The 17,018-nt window shown below is 48.7% G+C and overlaps 1 protein-coding gene across 1 annotated transcript; it reads left to right on the top strand.

Annotated features, from left to right (window-relative positions):
• The first annotated feature begins 4,732 nt into the window (after window positions 1-4,732).
• On the top strand, window positions 4,733-12,209 carry LOC144600872 (uncharacterized). Its single transcript, XM_078412753.1, has 3 exons — window positions 4,733-4,913; window positions 8,732-8,801; window positions 11,629-12,209. Exons 1-3 carry the CDS (start codon window positions 4,832-4,834, stop codon window positions 11,888-11,890), a joined length of 414 nt encoding a protein of 137 aa, XP_078268879.1. The 5' UTR covers window positions 4,733-4,831; the 3' UTR covers window positions 11,891-12,209.
• Window positions 12,210-17,018: the final 4,809 nt, after the last annotated feature.

Consider the following 17,018-nt stretch of genomic DNA (forward strand, 5'->3'; position numbering starts at 1 on the left):
GATGCAATCACACTGTAAACTGATCGAAGCATCTACTTCCTCAGATGTTGGTCGAGGTTTGGCATGTGGCTGAGTGCCCCGTTGAAAAAATCTGTACACGTGGACAGAGGAGGGTGTTGCATCACGGCCTGTTTCAGCAACTCCAACGCCCAAGAACAAGGGGAGGCTGCAGAAAGTCATGGACTTATGTTCATCAGTCACAGGAGCAGAATGAGGCCATTCAACCCATCCAGTCTACCGCCATTCAATCGTGGCTGATCTATCCTCCCCTCTCAACCCCATTCTCCTGCCTTCTCCCCATAACCCGACACCCGCGCTAATCAAGAATCTGTCAATCTAGCCTTAAAAATAGGCAATAGACAATAGGCAATAGGTGCAGGCCATTCGGCCCTTCGAGCCAGCACCGCCATTCAATGTGATCATGGCTGATCATTCTCAATCAGTACCCCGTTCCTGCCTTCTCCCCATACCCCCCTGACTCCGCTATCATTAAGAGCTCTATCCAGCTCTCTTTTGAATGCATTCAGAGAATTGGCCTTCACTGCCTTCTGAGGCAGAGAATTCCACAATGACTTGGCCTCCACAGCCATCTGTGTCAATAGATTTCACAGATTCATCACCCTCTGACGAAATACATCCCTCCTTGTCTCTCATCTAAATGCACGTCCTTTTATTCTGAGGCTTTGCCCTCTGGTCCGACACTCTCCCACTACTGAAAACATCAACATTGCCCGGGCCATCACTAGATTGATCTTCTCACCTCCAAAGGGATCTGCAGGAAGGACTATCTCAAGAAGGAAGCTAATTTCATCAAAGACCCACACCACCCTGGCCACGCCCTCGTCTCGCTGCTACAATCGGGAAGAACCTCAGATCCGTGACCTCCAGGGTCAAGAACAGCTTCTTCCCGACAACCATCAGGTACTTGAACCACACTGCACCACCTTAACCACAACCCTTAACCTCAGCACACAACTAGAGTCATGGAGTGATACAGTGTGGAAACAGGCCCTTCGGCCCAACTCGCCCACACTGGCCCAACATGTCCCAACTACATTGGTCCCAACTGCCTGCGCTTGGTCCATATCCCTCCAAACCTGTCCTATCCCTCCAAACCTAACTCGAGCAGATGGTGTGTAAGTGATCACCCGTTCACACTCGTTCTACATTATCCCACTTTCGCATCCACTCCCTGAGGGCAACTTACAGGGGGCCAATTAACCTGCAAACCCGCACGTCTTTGGGGTGTTGGTGGAAACCGGAGCATCAGGAGGAGACCCACGTGGTCACGGGGAGAACATGCAAACTCCACACAGACAGCACCCGTGGTCAGGATCGAACCCAGGTCTCTGCCGCTGTGTGGCACTACTTGTTAGAGCTGGCAATGTCATGGTCTGGCTCTCTAGTATAATTCATAATTGGTTGTATTGTTGTATATTTACTTGTGTAGATGTGCTAATGCGCCTGCAAAGCTACAGCAAGTAACAAGTTCATTATACCAGTCTTGGTGCAGATGATAATTCAACACTTGACTCATGACTTCCTCTTAATGAGTCCACAATCACCCTCCTTAATTCATCTGTTGCTTTTTTCTAACTTTAGATTGGATTCTAATAATTTCTCGCCACCAAACCTATACTGCCGCGCTTGCAGTTAGTTCGTGTCTCACTTCCTCCCTTTTTGAATAACAACATAAGTAGGGTCCTGACCCAAACCCCACCTTTACATTTTATACCTTAGAGATATAGCGTGGAATCGGGTCCTTCGGTTCAATGAGTCCACGCCGACCAGCGATCACCTAACACTATCCTACACACTGGGGACAATTCGCAGAAGCCAGTAGGTCTTTGGAGTGTGGGAGGAAACCAGAGCACCCGTAGAAAACCCACGTGGTCACAGGAAGAGCGTACAAACTCCGTACGGACGGCACCTTTAGTCAGCATTGAACCCGGGTCTCTGTAACTGTAAGGCAGCAATTCTACTGTCACTGAGTTGCCCCATCCGTCACCTATCCATGTTCTCTGGAATTTAGAAGGATGAGGGGGGATCTTATTGAAACATATAAGATAATTAGGGGATTGGACACATTAGAGGCAGATAACATGTTCCCAATGTTGGGGGAGTCCAGAACAAGGGGCCACAGTTTGAGAATAAGGGGTAGGCCATTTAGAACGGAGATGAGGAAGAACTTTTTCAGTCAGAGGGTGGTGAAGGTGTGGAATTCTCTGCCTCAGAAGGCAGTGGAGGCCAGTTCGTTGGATGCTTTCAAGAGAGAGCTGGATAGAGCTCTTAAGGATAGCGGAGTGAGGGGGTATGGGGAGAAGGCAGGAACGGGGTACTGATTGATAGTGATCAGCCATGATCGCATTGAATGGCGGTGCTGGCTCGAAGGGCTGAATGGCCTACTCCTGCACCTATTGTCTATTGTCTATTGTCTATTGTCTAGGGATGCTGTCTAGATGGGAACATGGAAGTGTAGGGAATAGAGCGATATGGATCACGTTGAGGCAGATAGGATCAGTTCAACTTGGCATCACGGTGTACCGGTCGACATGTTTCTTAAATGGTGTGAAAGCACCTGCACAAAGCAACAGTACAGTTGCTGCCAGAAGCCAATTAACCTCCAGGCTGAAGGAGGGTCTCCTTCTTATCGAAGATCTTATCGAAACGTATAAGATTATTAAGGGGTTGGACACGTTAGAGGCAGGAAACATGTTCCCAATGTTGGGGAAGTCCAGAACAAGGGGCCACAGTTTAAGAATAAGGGGTAGGCCATTTAGAACTGAGATGAGGAAAAACTTTTTCAGCCAGAGAGTTGTGAATCTGTGGAATTCTCTGCCTCAGAAGGCAGTGGAGGCCAATTCTCTGAATGCTTTCAAGAGAGAGCTAGATAGAGCTCTTAAGGATAGCGGAGTCGGGGGGTATGGGGAGAAGGCAGGAACGGGGTACTGATTGAGAATGATGAGCCATGATCACATTGAATGGCGGTGCTGGCTCGAAGGGCCGAATGGCCTCCTCCTGCACCTATTGTCTATTGTCTATTGCCTTGCAGCGCCAGAGACCCGGGTTCGATCGTGACCACGGCTGCTGTCTTTACGTTCTCTCTGGGACCACATGTGTTTTCTCCAGGAGCTCTGGATTCCCCCCGCACTCCAATTGGTTAATTGGCTTCGGTAAACAATATAGTAAATTAACATAGAAACATAGAAAATAGGTGCAGGAGGAGGCCATTTGGCCCTTCCAGCCAGCACCGCCATTCATTGTGATCATGGCTGATCATCCACAATCAGTAACCCGTGCCTGCCTTCTCCCCATCTCCCTTGATTCCACTAGCCCCTAGAGCTCTATCTAACTCTCTCTTAAATCTATGTAGTGAATTGGCTTCCACTGCCTTCTGTGGTAGAGAATTCCACAAATTCACAATTCTCTGGGTGAAAATGTTTCTTCTCGCCCTGACTTGTCCCTAGTATGTAGGATCGTGCTCGTGTTAGGTTGATCGCTCGTCGGCGCGGACTCGATGGGATGAAAGGCATATTTCGGCGCTGTATCTCTGAACTAAACTAAACAGCTTCCCATTAAATGCTGACCCCCCCATCGCCTTAAACCGATGTCCACTGGTTCTGGATTCCCCTACCTTCGGTAAAAGACTCTGTGCACTTAGACACAAAATGCTGCAATAACTCAGCGGGACAGGCAGCATCTCTGGAGAGAAGGAATGGGCGACGTTTCGGGGCGATACCTTTCTTCAGACCAAAGAAGGCTCTCGACCCGAAACGTCGCCCATTCCTTCTCTCCAGAGATGCTGCCTGGCCCGCTGAGTTCTTTGTTTCTTTACACATTAGGTCTATCTTCGGTGTAAACCAGCATCTGCAGTTGCTTCCCACACATTGGGTGCCGTTACCCTTTCTCTATTCCTCTCGGCTTGTATACACTGGAATTTAGAAGGATGAGAGGAGATCTTATCGAAACGTATAAGATTATTAAGGGGTTGGACACGTTAGAGGCAGGAAACATGTCCCCAATGTTGGGGGAGTCCAGAACAAGGGGCCACAGTTTAAGAATAAGGGGTAGGCCATTTAGAACTGAGACGAGGAAAGACTTTTTCAGTCAGAGAGTTGTGAATCTGTGGAATTCTCTGCCTCAGGAGGCAGTGGAGGCCAATTCTCTGAATGCATTCAAGAGAGAGCTGGATAGAGCTCTTAAGGATAGCGGAGTCAGGGGGTATGGGGAGAAGGCAGGAACGGGGTACTGATTGAGAATGATCAGCCATGATCACATTGAATGGCGGTGCTGGCTCGAAGGGCCGAATGGCCTCCTCCTGCACCTATTGTCTATTGTCTCTCATTGTCTCTCATGATAATGTACACCTCTACAAGATCACCCCTCAGCCTCCGGATTTAAATGATTTGGGCACCTTTTGCGTCATTGTGAACCTCTACAGCACACTTTCCTGTCAATGAGACGAGCTGGTGTAACGTTGCCCACTGTCTTATATTGAACTGGAGATCGACATGTTTTGATGAGTCGTTCTGTTTGTGTACGGGGTGGGGGAGGGGGGGGGCGGGTTGACCTATAATCATTTTTTAATGCTTCAAAGTCGAGGGTAATTTTGGTGCCTGACCTGGGAATTATATTTTGAAGGGGTTTTAATCTTCTATTCTCGGTTTCCATTACGCGTTGTTGGTCTCACCTCCGGTCGTGACGCAGATGGAGGTTGGGTCTGAGGCAAGTTTTTACCAGCATAATCTTGAGCAAGGATTCTTATGTTTCTGGTGTGCGGCAGAGACGAGATCTGTCTAACCCGCGCCAAGGAGTCGGAGGAGAAGTTACCATGATGAATGGAAGTGCGCTCTTTGGATCCAGAGGGATGGTGTATCTCTGCTTGATTCTGTCCCTGGCCCTTTCTCTCCAAGGTAAGAACAGCTTGCTCAGTCTGAAGAAAGTCCCCAACCCCGAAGCCTATTCCCCCCCTCCTCGGATGCTGCCCGAACCCTTGAGACTTTACACTTTTAGAGATACCAGCGCGGAAACTGGCCCTTCGACCCACCGAAGTTCGCACTGATCACCCAGTACCCTAGCACTATCCTACACACACACACACACACACACACACACACACACACACACACACACACACACACACTTAGGGGCTAATTTACAGGTTTTTTTTTAACCGAAAGCAATTAATCTACAAACCTGTACGTCGTTTTGGGATGTGGGGGGAAACCGGGAGCACCCGGAGAAAACCCACGCGGTCACAGGGGAGAAAGTGCAAACTACATACAGGACAGCACCCGAGGTCGGGATCGAACCCGGGTCTCTGGCGCTGCAAGGTCCGCTGAGCTACTCCACGCACTTTAGTGGAGTCTTCAAGACTCGAAAGACTGCGGATGCTGGAATCTTGCGCAAAACTCAAAGTGCGTGGAGTAAATCGGCGGGTCTTTCTTACAGCGCCAGAGACCCGGGTTCAATTTGGGTCTCTGCAAAGTCTTCAAAGAGACTGGCGGGGTCTTGCGTGAACATTTGATGCTGAATTTGTTAAGACGTGGCCGCTGTACCGCCTCATCCACAACTGGATCGCCGCTAAATTTGTTTTCTTTTACGATTCATTTCTCCCCCCACGATTTTAAGTGGCCATCGCGCTCGGAGAGGGGGGAGAGGGGAGGGGATCCTTTTGGGAGAAGGCGAGTTGGCTTGACTGGGAACGGAGGCGAAAGTTGGCGAGAAGTTATTGATACATTATTGTGAAATTGACAACGGGCGGGTAAATAAAAACTGCAACATCATCGGGCGCCCATTTAGCGCCGACAATCAGTCTGAACAAGGATACAGTGCGAGGGAAATGTGGGTCCCCTGTACCAAGCGGGCTTTAGTGTCATATGTTCCCAAAACAGGGCAATTAATTTCTTACTCGCAGTAGCAGCAGCAAGCAATAGAATATCTCGACGACCCGAAAAGTCACCCATTCCTTCTCCCCAGAGATGCTGCCTGTCCCGCTGAGTTACACTAGCTTTTTGTGTCTATCTTCTGCAAGCGAGGCAGGTTTTAAGATGGGGAGGAGAGCCGATGAGGTAGAGCCTTCGACCTGAAACCTTATAGATACAGAATGTAAATAGACCTTTCGGCCCACCGAGTCCATGCCAGCCACCTGTTTGGACTAGTTTAGTTTTAGTTTAGCTTTAGAGATACAGCGTGGAAACAGGCCCTTCGTCCCAATACCGACCACTGACCACCCGTTTACACTGGTTCTATGCTATCCCACTTTCTCATCCACTCTCTACAATTTGGGAGCGGCTACAACCCCTAAGAGAGGCACAAAAATGCCGGAGTAACTCAGCGGGTCGGGCAGCATCTCTGGGGGAGGGGGAGGGGGGGAGGAATAGGTGACGTTTCGGGTCGGAACCCTTCTTCAGACTTAACCTGCAAACTCGAACGTCTATAGGATGTGGGAGGAAAGCGGAGCACCCGGGGAAACCCACACGACGGCCACAAGAGGGAGGCGGCTACAGTTGAAAGACTGGAGCGACTAGGTTTGTATACACTGGAATTTAGAAGGATGAGAGGGGATCTTATCGAAACGTATAAGATTATTAAGGGGTTGGACACGTTAAAGGCAGGAAACATGTTCCCAATGTTGGGGGAGTCCAGAACAAGGGGCCACAGTTTAAGAATAAGGAGTAGGCCATTTAGAACGGAGATGAGGAAAAACTTTTTCAGTCAGAGAGTTGTGAATCTGTGGAATTCTCTGCCTCAGAAGGCAGTGGAGGCCAATTCTCTGAATGCATTCAAGAGAGAGCTAGATAGAGCTCTTAAGGATAGCGGAGTCAGGGGGTATGGGGAGAAGGCAGGGACGGGGTACTGATTGAGAATGATCAGCCATGATCACATGGAATGGCGGTGCTGGCTCGAAGGGCCGAATGGCCTCCTCCTGCACCTATTGTCTATTGTCTATTTGTCTAACGTGCAAACTCCACACAGGCAGCACCGGGTGTCGGGATCGAACCCGGGTCTCTGGCGCTGTGAGGCAGCAGTTCTACCAGCTGCGCCACCATCGATACACAACACAAAGTGCTGGGGAAACAACTCAGCGGGTCAGGCAGCATCTGTGCAGGGGAATGGGCAGGCGATTACCACCTTACCTACATTTCCCTTTCCACAGACGCTGTCTAATCTGTTGTGTTTTCGCCCAGGTTTCCACCATCTGCAGTATTTTTTCTATGTGATGTACAATCTACAATAGTCACCTTTAACTCGGGTCCCCTTCCGGGAGAAAGTTGTTATTCAGAGTCCGGGGTGAGGCTAGGGGAGGGGGGAGTTTAGTTCGTTTCGTTCTGGAGGGTCAATGTAGCGTGTGGAAAGGATTCCCTGGCTCCTGTTCTACTTAAACCAACTTGTAACAGCGTTTTACCCTTGATCTTGGCACTTTCGCTCTTACCCTGGCAGGGCAGCGTTAGTTTCAACTGTTTTCTCTTTCTCTCTCTCTCACAATCTGAGGCTTTGGGGAGACCTGATAGAATAATGTATACAATTACCAAAGGTCTAGATTAGGGTAGACACTCAGTAAGTACTCACAAAATGCTGGAGTAACTCAGCAGGTCAGGCAGCATCTCGGGAGAGAAGGAATGGGTGACGTTTCGGGTCACCCATTCCTTCTCTCCCGAGATGCTGCCTGACCTGCTGAGTTACTCCAGCATTTTGTGAATAAATCGATTTGTACCAGCATCTGCAGTTAGTTTCTTATACTACTCAGTAAGTACTCATTCCACCCCACCCCCCAAAAAGGTGGAAATGACAAAGACGAGAAGGCACCGGTTTTAGGTGAGAGGGGCAAAGTTTAAAGGAGATGTATGGGGCATGATTTTTTTTTTAACACAGAGGGTGGTGGGTGCCCGCAACGCGCTGCCAGGGGTGGTGGTGGAGGCAGATGGAATAGCGCTTAAGAAGAAACTTTTAGACAGATATGGTCAGAGACCCATACCACCCTGGCCACATACTCATTCCATTCCTGCCATCGAGAAGAAGGTACAGGAGATTGAAAACTATAACGTCCAGGTTCAGGAACAGCTTCAGGCTATTAAACACTACAACCTCCAAATAACCTCGAACTACATAGACCTGGGTGCATTGGTTTCATCTTTATTTGCACTATTATTGTTTTTTTTAATATGTATATATATATATATATGTATATATATATATATATGTGTGTGTGTGTGTGCGTGTGTGTGTGTGTATATATATGTGTGTGTGTGTGTGTGTCTGTGTGTGTGTGTGTGAGTGTGTGTGTGTGTGTGGTGTGTTATGATGGTGTTTACAGAGCACTGTGTTGACACATCTGTTGTTGCTGCTGCAAGTAACAATGTTATTCAGCGTGCACAGTGTATGTATATATATATATATATATATGTGTGTGTGTGTGTGTGTGTGTGTGTGTGTGTGTATATATATATGTGTGTGTGTGTGTGTGTGTCTGTGTGTGTGTGTGTGTGTGTGTGTGGTGTGTGTTATGATGGTGTTTACAGAGCACTGTGTTGACACATCTGTTGTTGCTGCTGCAAGTAACAATGTTATTCAGCGTGCACAGTGTGGGCCGTTCATGTACTGTACTCATCTGTGAACATGTTTGGTTTTGTTCGCAATGTGGTTCTTGCAGCGAGAGGTGTGAAATGGCTGCAGCTCGCAGTGGCAGAGTTGTTTATTGACGTGTCTGTGTTCTCTCCAACCGCTTTAGGTTCCCCACTCCCCAGACGTGCACAGTTGCAGAGGTCAGGGTGGAGTTCAGCCGTGAAAGACCCCATTCTGTGAGTGGCCCGCCTTTGGGGTTTTTGAGTCGGTTACAATCGGGACGGGAGGGAGCGAGCGGGTCGGTGTGGAGTCGAAGGATAAATTGGCTTCGTTCGCCTTGCTTCACAGACAGCTCGGCATTAGTTTTCGCCTGGGCAGCCGTATGAATATTAACTTCTCCAACTTCAAGTAACCCTTTCTTTCCCCCTCTCTCTCCATCCCTCCCCCATTCCAGTTCTCCGACCAGTCTGACCGTTTAGAAGATTGAGGAGGGATCTTACAGAAACTTACAAAATTCTTAAGGGGTTGGACAGGCTAGATTCAGGAAGATTGTTCCCGATGTTGGGGAAGTCCAGAACTAGGGGTCACAGTTTAAGGATAAGGGGGAAGTCTTTTAGGACCGAGATGAGAACGTTTTTTTTCACACAGAGAGTGGTGAATCTGTGGAATTCTCTGCCACAGAAGGTAGTTGAGGCCAGTTCATTGGCCATATTTAAGAGGGAGTTAGATGTGGCCCTTGTGGCTAAAGGGGTCAGGGGGTATGGAGAGAAGGCAGGTACAGGATACTGGGTTGGATGATCAGCCATGATCATATTGAATGACGGTGCAGGCTCGAAGGGCCGAATGGCCTACTCCTGCACCTATTTTCTATGTTTCTATGTCCCCCTGATTAATTTTTTTATCTCGGTCTGCTTCTTTGTCACCTTCCCCTCGGTAACAATGATCTGAAGCAGTGCTGAACTACGATCTACCTCTTTGGTGACCATCGGAATCCCCCTTGATCGGACTTTGCTGGCTTTACCTTGCACTAAACATTATTCCATTATCATGTATCTAAACACTGTCAATTGATCGATTGCACTCGGGCAATGTCCTTCTGCTGACTTGTTAGCACGCAACAAAAACTTCTCACTGTACCTCGGTACACGTTAAAAACCAAGTAAGGATCTATTCTATATTTCCCTTGAGCCGCATCCCATGTGATGTCTCGTTTTCACACCTTGCCCTTCCTTATCTCGGTGTCTGACTCTGAACAAGGGTCTCGACCTGAAACTTCACCCATTCTTTCCCTCCAGGGATGCTGCCCGTCCCATTTACTCCCATTTTAATTGTTTTCCCTGGAACGCCGGAGGTTGAAGGAAGACTTTAAGTTTGGTTTTGTTTTAGAGACGCAGCGCGGAAACAGCCCACACGGAGTCCGCGCCGACCAGCGATCCCCACACACTTTACACGATCCCACACACGCCGGGGACAATTTTATACTCATACATTGATACCCAGCCAATTAACCTACAAACACGTATTTGGAGTATGGGGGGTGGGGGGGGGGGGGACCGAAGATGTCGAAGAAAGTCACGTAGGTCACGGGGAGAAACTCCGTACAGACAGCACCCGGAGTCGGGATCGAACCCGGGTCTCTGCCGCTGTCAGGCGGCAACTCTCCCACTGCGCCCTCCCGCTGCGCCCTAATGGGAGTAAATGGGAAATCCATGTCTTTCTGCTGCGTCATAATTATGTCAAAACATAATTATAGACTCACACAGCACGGAAATAGGTTTTTTTCCATCTCTGGCCTCTGTCCAACCATTTGCTTATCAACCCCCCCCCCCACCTCCCACCCCACCCCACCCCCCACCCCCCAACTCGTCTGTGTTCACCTGTTACCTGCCAAACATTGCCCCCTCCTCCTCCCTTCTAAATTTCACCCCCAACCTTCAATACCATCAGTCCCAACCCAAAACATCATCTTTCCATGTTCTCCGGAGATGCTGCCTGACCCGCTGAGTTACTCCAGCACTTTGTTCCTTTTTTTTTGTAAGAGAGCACCTGCAATTCCTTGTTTCTGCCCGTATCTCCGCCACTATCTTCACCCCACACATCCCAGTCACCCCGCTCATTCTTACACTCATCTCCCAACCCCAGAGTCTCTCATTTCCCGTTTAATCCCCTCTACCCCATCCCCTTCCTGCCTTTAACCCACCCTGGTGGTGCTGGCTCGAAGGGCCGAATAGCCTACTCGCGCACCTATTTTCTACGTTTCTACGTTTCTATGACCAGCGCCTCAGCGTCACATCTCTGTTTTTGTATTCCAGTCCTCTTGATATAAACGCTAGGCATCGCATTAACCTTCCTCACCACTGATAATGGCGATCTTTTGCCCAAGGTCACAGGCTGTCTGCCGCGGGAGAGAGGGGCGGTAGTTTTGGAGATAGACAATAGACAATAGGTGCAGGAGTAGGCCATTCGGCCCTTCGAGCCAGCACCGCCATTCAATGTGATCATGGCTGATCATTCTTAATCAGTACCCCGTTCCTGCCTTCTCCCCATACCCCCTGACTCCGCTATCCTTAAGAGCTCTATCTAGCTCTCTCTTGAATGCATTCAGAGAATTGGCCTCCACTGCCTTCTGAGGCAGAGAATTCCACAGATTCACAACTCTCTGACTGAAAAAGTTTTTCCTCATCTCCGTTCTAAATGGCCTACTCCTTATTCTTAAACTGTGGCCCCTTGTTCTGGACTCCCCCAACATTGGGAACATGTTTCCTGCCTCTAACGTGTCCAACCCCTTAATAATCTTATACGTTTCAATAAGATCCCCTCTCATCCTTTTAAATTCCAGTGTGCACAAGCCTAGTCGCTCCAGTCTTTCAACATATGACAGTCCTGCCATTCCGGGAATTAACCTACTCTGCACGCCCTCAATAGCAAGAATATCCTTCCTCAAATTTGGAGACCAAAAATGCACCCAGTACTCCAGGTGCGGTCTCACTAGTTTGGGGGGTGGGGGAGGGAAGGGGTAAGAGGCGGCGGCGCAGGCAATCACTGGTGATCCTTCTCTTCCAGCGCGAAGCCGTCGGAAAAGGTGGATATCCCTCTCTTGCCTCCCGATGAGAACCTGGACGCGGTGAGTCTGAAGAGAGGGACGGGGCGGCCCGTCGGCCCACCGGACTACGAGGGCGCAGACTACGAGGATGACGGCGTGTCCGGACAGGAGACCGAAGGGATATCGGGAGAAGGTCCCATCGACTACCCGGATTTCAACTTCCCCTTCCCCGTCGGGAAGCCGGTGATGCGGGAATTTGCCAACCGAGGGAACGCGGAATGAAACCCTTTTTCTCCCCGGGGCAGAAGGGGGAAGAGGCGGGGAGAGTTGCACCCTCATCCCTCAGATTGGCAGAATGAATCAATGCAGTCACTTCTAACAGGGAGCAGAATTTAATACAAAAAAAATGCTAAACCTCACTGGGGGAAATTGTCCAAATCATTGCTGATGTTGTGGATCTTATCACGACGCACAATTATCCAATTGTTCTGATAGAGGGTCAACGACTTGTAAAGTTAACAGTTGTTCCCAAAATGCTGGAGTAACTCAGCAGGTCAGGCAGCACCTCGGGAGAGAAGGAATGGGTGACGCTTCGGGTCGAGACCCTTCTTCAGTCTGAGTTATTTTCAGTCTGAAGAAGGGTCTCGACCCGAAACGTCACCCATTCCTTCTCTCCCGAGATGCTGCCTGACCTGCTGAGTTACTCCAGCATTTTGTGAATAAATCGATTTGTACCAGCATCTGCAGTTATTTCCTTATACTAACAGTTGTTCCCTCTGTACAGATGCTGCCTGACCTGCTGAGTGTTTTCAACATTTCCCCGTTATCTTTCTGGCTGCGTTAATCTTTGTCACCCAAAAATTATAATTGTGTTTTTTTAAACTATGAACCAAAAACCTTTCCCCCAGAGATACCCTCCTGCCCCGCAGAGTTACCCAAGCATTTTGTGTCCATCTTCGGTGCAAAACTGCATCTGCAGTTCCTTCCTGCCCATTTTTTCCTGCCCCACTGCGAAATCTCCTCAAGGTGTGCCTACTTTGAAGATGTTCTCCTGCTGGTGAAAAAGGGTCTCGACCCAAAACGTCGCTTTTTCCCCTTTCCTCCAGACATGCTGCCTGACCCGCTGAGTTACTCCACCATTTTGTGCCTATCCGACTGTAAATGTACAAATTATTCCAAACGACTTACGGCATTCTGAATGTTGTCCAGTCAGAACAATTCGGACTCCGTTGCAAGTTATAGGAGTAGAATTAGGCCATTCGGTCCATCGAACCTACTCTGCCTTTCAATCGTGGCTGATCTCTGCCACCTACTACCATTTTCCTGCCTTCTCCCTATTACCCCTTCCCACAGATGTGGCCTGACCTGCTGAGTGTTCCCAGCATGTTCTGTTCATGATTTAGATTTCCAGCATTAAACTGTCCCCCAACCAGGAAGGTCTCAGGTCCCTTCCAGTACTTCTTTGCACAGAGGCAAATCACCTGTATCCACCCATCACTCGCCATGCTTTCTCCCGCCTCCACCCCTTTCTTCCAGCTCTCTTCACCCTCCCCCCTCCCCGACCACAGTCAGTCTGAGGAAGGGTCCCGACCTGAAGCGTCACCTATTCCATGTTTTCCAGAGATGCTGCCCGACTCGTTGAGTTGGGTCTTTTTGTTTTGATGCAAACTAACACCTGCAGTTTCCCCCGTGTCCAGACTCGCTCTCTTAACAACAATGTAGCAATCTCATATTTTCAAGGCTTATTATCATTTAATATTATTCCATTTTCTTAAGTTTTATTGAGTTCTGTACACTGTAATGTGGAAACAAATGAAAAGCTCAAATCATTGTGAGGATGTCAGTGTTTTTATTTACTGGTTCAGATGACCAACGTGGTCAAAGACTTGTCCCATCCCGGTCATTCCTTCTTCTCCCTGCTCCCGTCGGGCAGAAGGTACAGAAGCTTGAAAGCGCGCACCACCAGACCCAGGAACAGCTTCTTGCCCTCTGTTATCTGGCCTCTGAACGGCCCTTCCGTAAGCTAGGGTGCCGTTCCATTCACCTCCATCCTGTTGAGCATGTTGGCCATTGTCCATGCAATTAATACGCTACCATGCTGAGAGCTATGGTGTGGGACGAATAAAGGAATATATTATTATTATTATTATTATATTCTGAACTCTGCATCTTACACTTTTCTGAGGAAAAGGTGGCGAAAATCAAAGAAATGAACCAAAGAAATGCCTATGATTAGACCATTCGGCCCATCGAGTCTACTCCGCCATTCAATCATGGCTGATCGAACTTTCCCTCTCAAACCCATTCTCCTGCCTTCTTCCCACAACCCCTGACACCCGTACTAATCAGGGATCTGTCAATCTCAGCCTTAAAAATACCCAATGATTTGGCCTCCACAGCCGTCTGTGGCAATGAATTCCACAGATTCACCACCCTCTGACTAAAGAAATTCCTCATCTCCTTCCTAAAGGTATGTCCTTTTATTCTGAGGCTGTGCCCTCTGTTACCGAGACTCTCCCACTAGTGGAAACATCCTCTCTACATCCACTCAATCGAGGGCTTTCACTTTTAGTTTAGTTTAGAGATCCAGCACGGAAACGGGCCCTTCGGCCCACCGAGTCCATGCTGACCTGCGATCCCCGCACGCTAACTCTATCCTACACACACTAGGGACAATTTACAATTGCACCAAGACATTTAGTCTACAAACCTGTACGTCTTTGAAGTGTGGGAGGAAACCGGAGCTCCCAGAGAAAACCCACGCATGTCACGGGGAGAACGTACAAACTCCGTTCAGACAGCACCCGTAGTCAGGATCGAATCAGGGTCTCTGGCGTTGTAAGGCAGCAGCTTTACCGCTGTGCCACCGTGCCACACGTTCACTATTCCGTAAATTTCAATGAGGTCTCCCCCTCATCCTTCTAAACGCCAGTGAGTACAGGCCCAGAGTTGTCAAACGCTCATAATACATTAACCCAATCATCCCTGGGAATGTTCTCGTCAACCTCCTCTGGATCTTTTCCGGCACCAGCACAGATATGAGACGCACTCTGGCTAAATATGTGCCTAGACGGAAGATGAGATGTGGTTCCTCAAACTTATCTTGTGCATCTTTAAAACATAACAGAGGACGGTGTGTTGATGACGTATGAAGAAACTGACCCCGATAGTTTAGACACACAATCCCAAAAGGTGAAACCTAGTTTACACAAAGATAGACACAAAATGCTGGTGTAACTCAACGGGACAATCAGCATCTCTGGAGAGAAGGAATGGGTGACATTTCGGGTCTGAAGAAGGATCTCGACCTGAAACGTCACCCATTCCTTCTCTCCAGAGATGCTGCCTGTCCCTACTCCAGCATTTTGTGTCCATCTTTGGTTTAAACTAACATCTGTAGTTGCTTCCTACATGGGTGAAACCTGGTGCTATACATCAGAGAAGATCAAGGTTCAATGTATCGGCCCTTGGTCTTGGTACATCCATTATATAATCTGGTATGTGGAACCCCATCTATTAAATATGAAGTGCAAGGTTGTGTCCATATACAGGGGCCGGCAATCCACATTTCCCCGGCTTTGAGTCCATATACAGAGGCTGGGGCCCTGCATTCCCTCCCCGGCCTTGTGTTGACATGCAGGGGCTGGAGGCTTCATATTAACCATGCATTGTGCACTGACCTCCGGTCGTGGAAGGTAAACACTAAATGCTGGAGTAACTCAGCGGGTCAGGCAGCTTCTCTGGTGAGAAGGAATGGGTGACGTTTCGGGTCGAGACCCTTCTTCAAACTGATGGAAGGAGAGGGCGGGATAAAGATAGGATGTAGTCAGAGACAGGAAGACTAGTGGGAGAACTGGGAAGGGGAGGGGATAGAGAGGGAAAGCAGGGACTATCTGAAGTTAGAGATGTCAATGTTCATACCACCGGGGTGTAAACTAACCAAGCGAAATATGAGGTGCTGTTCATCCAATTTGCGCTGGGTCTCACTCTGACAATGGAGGGGTATATCGTTGGGGTGTAAACTACCCAAGCGAAATATAAAGTGCTGTTCCTCCAATTTGCGCAGGGGCTCACTCTGACAATGGAGGAGACTACATCCTATCTTTGTTCTGCCCCCTCCCCTGACATCAGTCTGAAGAAGGGTCTCGACCCGAAACGTCACCCATTCCTTCTCTCCCGAGATGCTGCCTGACCCGCTGAATTACTCCAGCATTTTGTGTCTACCTTCAATTTAAACCAGCATCTGCAGTTTTTTCCCCCACACACCCTGTTATGGAAGGGTTAAACAGACAATTTCAGCTAAAGTGGAGTTATCAGCTAAATTAGTAGCATTGCATTCTGAACACTTCGAAAACAAGATTCCAACACACTGTCTCCCAGGGATGACCTTGTACCTGTACGTGCCTGGCAACTTACAATGCCTGGGAATGTCTGAGTGCTATAACACAATGTGTAGGAAGAAACTGCAGATGCTGGTTTAAACCGAATAGAGACACAAAAAGCTGGAGTAACTCAGCGGGACAGGCAGTATCCCTGCAGAGAAGGAATGGGTGACATTTCGGGTCAAGACCCTTCTTCAGACTGGTTAGGGATAAGGCAAATGAGGGAGTGTAGGAAAGAACTGCGGTGGCGCAGCGGTAGAGTTGCTGCTTTACAGCGAATGCAGCGCCGGAGACTCAGGTTCGATCCCGACTACGGGTGCTGCACTGTAAGGAGTTTGTACGTTCTCCCCGTGACCTGCGTGGGTTTTCTCCGAGATCTTCGGTTTCCTCCCACACTCCAAAGACGTACAGGTATGTAGGTTAATTGGCTGGGTAAATGTAAAAATTGTCCCTAGTGGGTGTAGGATAGTGTTAATGTACGGGGATCGCTGGGCGGCACGGACTTGGTGGGCCGAAAAGGCCTGTTTCCGGCTGTATATATATGATATGATATGATATGATATGATATGAAATCGAAGGTAGACACAAAATGCTGCACTCAGTCTGAAGAAGGGTCTCGACCCGAAACATCACCCATTCCTTCTCTCCAGAGATGCTGCTTGTCCTGCAGAGTTACTCCAGCATGTCCATCTTCTTTGATATATATATATATACTGAACTTTACTTTCATTTATTATATTGTTTGCAAAGTACTATGTTTACATATTTCACAAAATGCTGGAGTAACTCAGCAGGTCAGGCAGCATCTCAGGAGAGAAGGAATGGGTGACGTTTCGGGTCGAGACCCTTCTTCAGACTGATGTCAGGTGGGCGGGACAAAGGAAGGATATAGGTGGAGACAGGAAGATAGAGGGAGAACTGGGAAGGAGAAGGGGAAGGGAGGGACAGAGGAACTATCTAAAGTTGGAGAAGTCGATGTTCATACCACTGGGCTGCAAGCTGCCCAGGCGAAATATGAGGTGCTGTTC

The sequence above is a fragment of the Rhinoraja longicauda genome, chromosome 16, assembly GCF_053455715.1.
Source record: "Rhinoraja longicauda isolate Sanriku21f chromosome 16, sRhiLon1.1, whole genome shotgun sequence".
Lineage (NCBI taxonomy): Eukaryota > Metazoa > Chordata > Chondrichthyes > Rajiformes > Arhynchobatidae > Rhinoraja > Rhinoraja longicauda.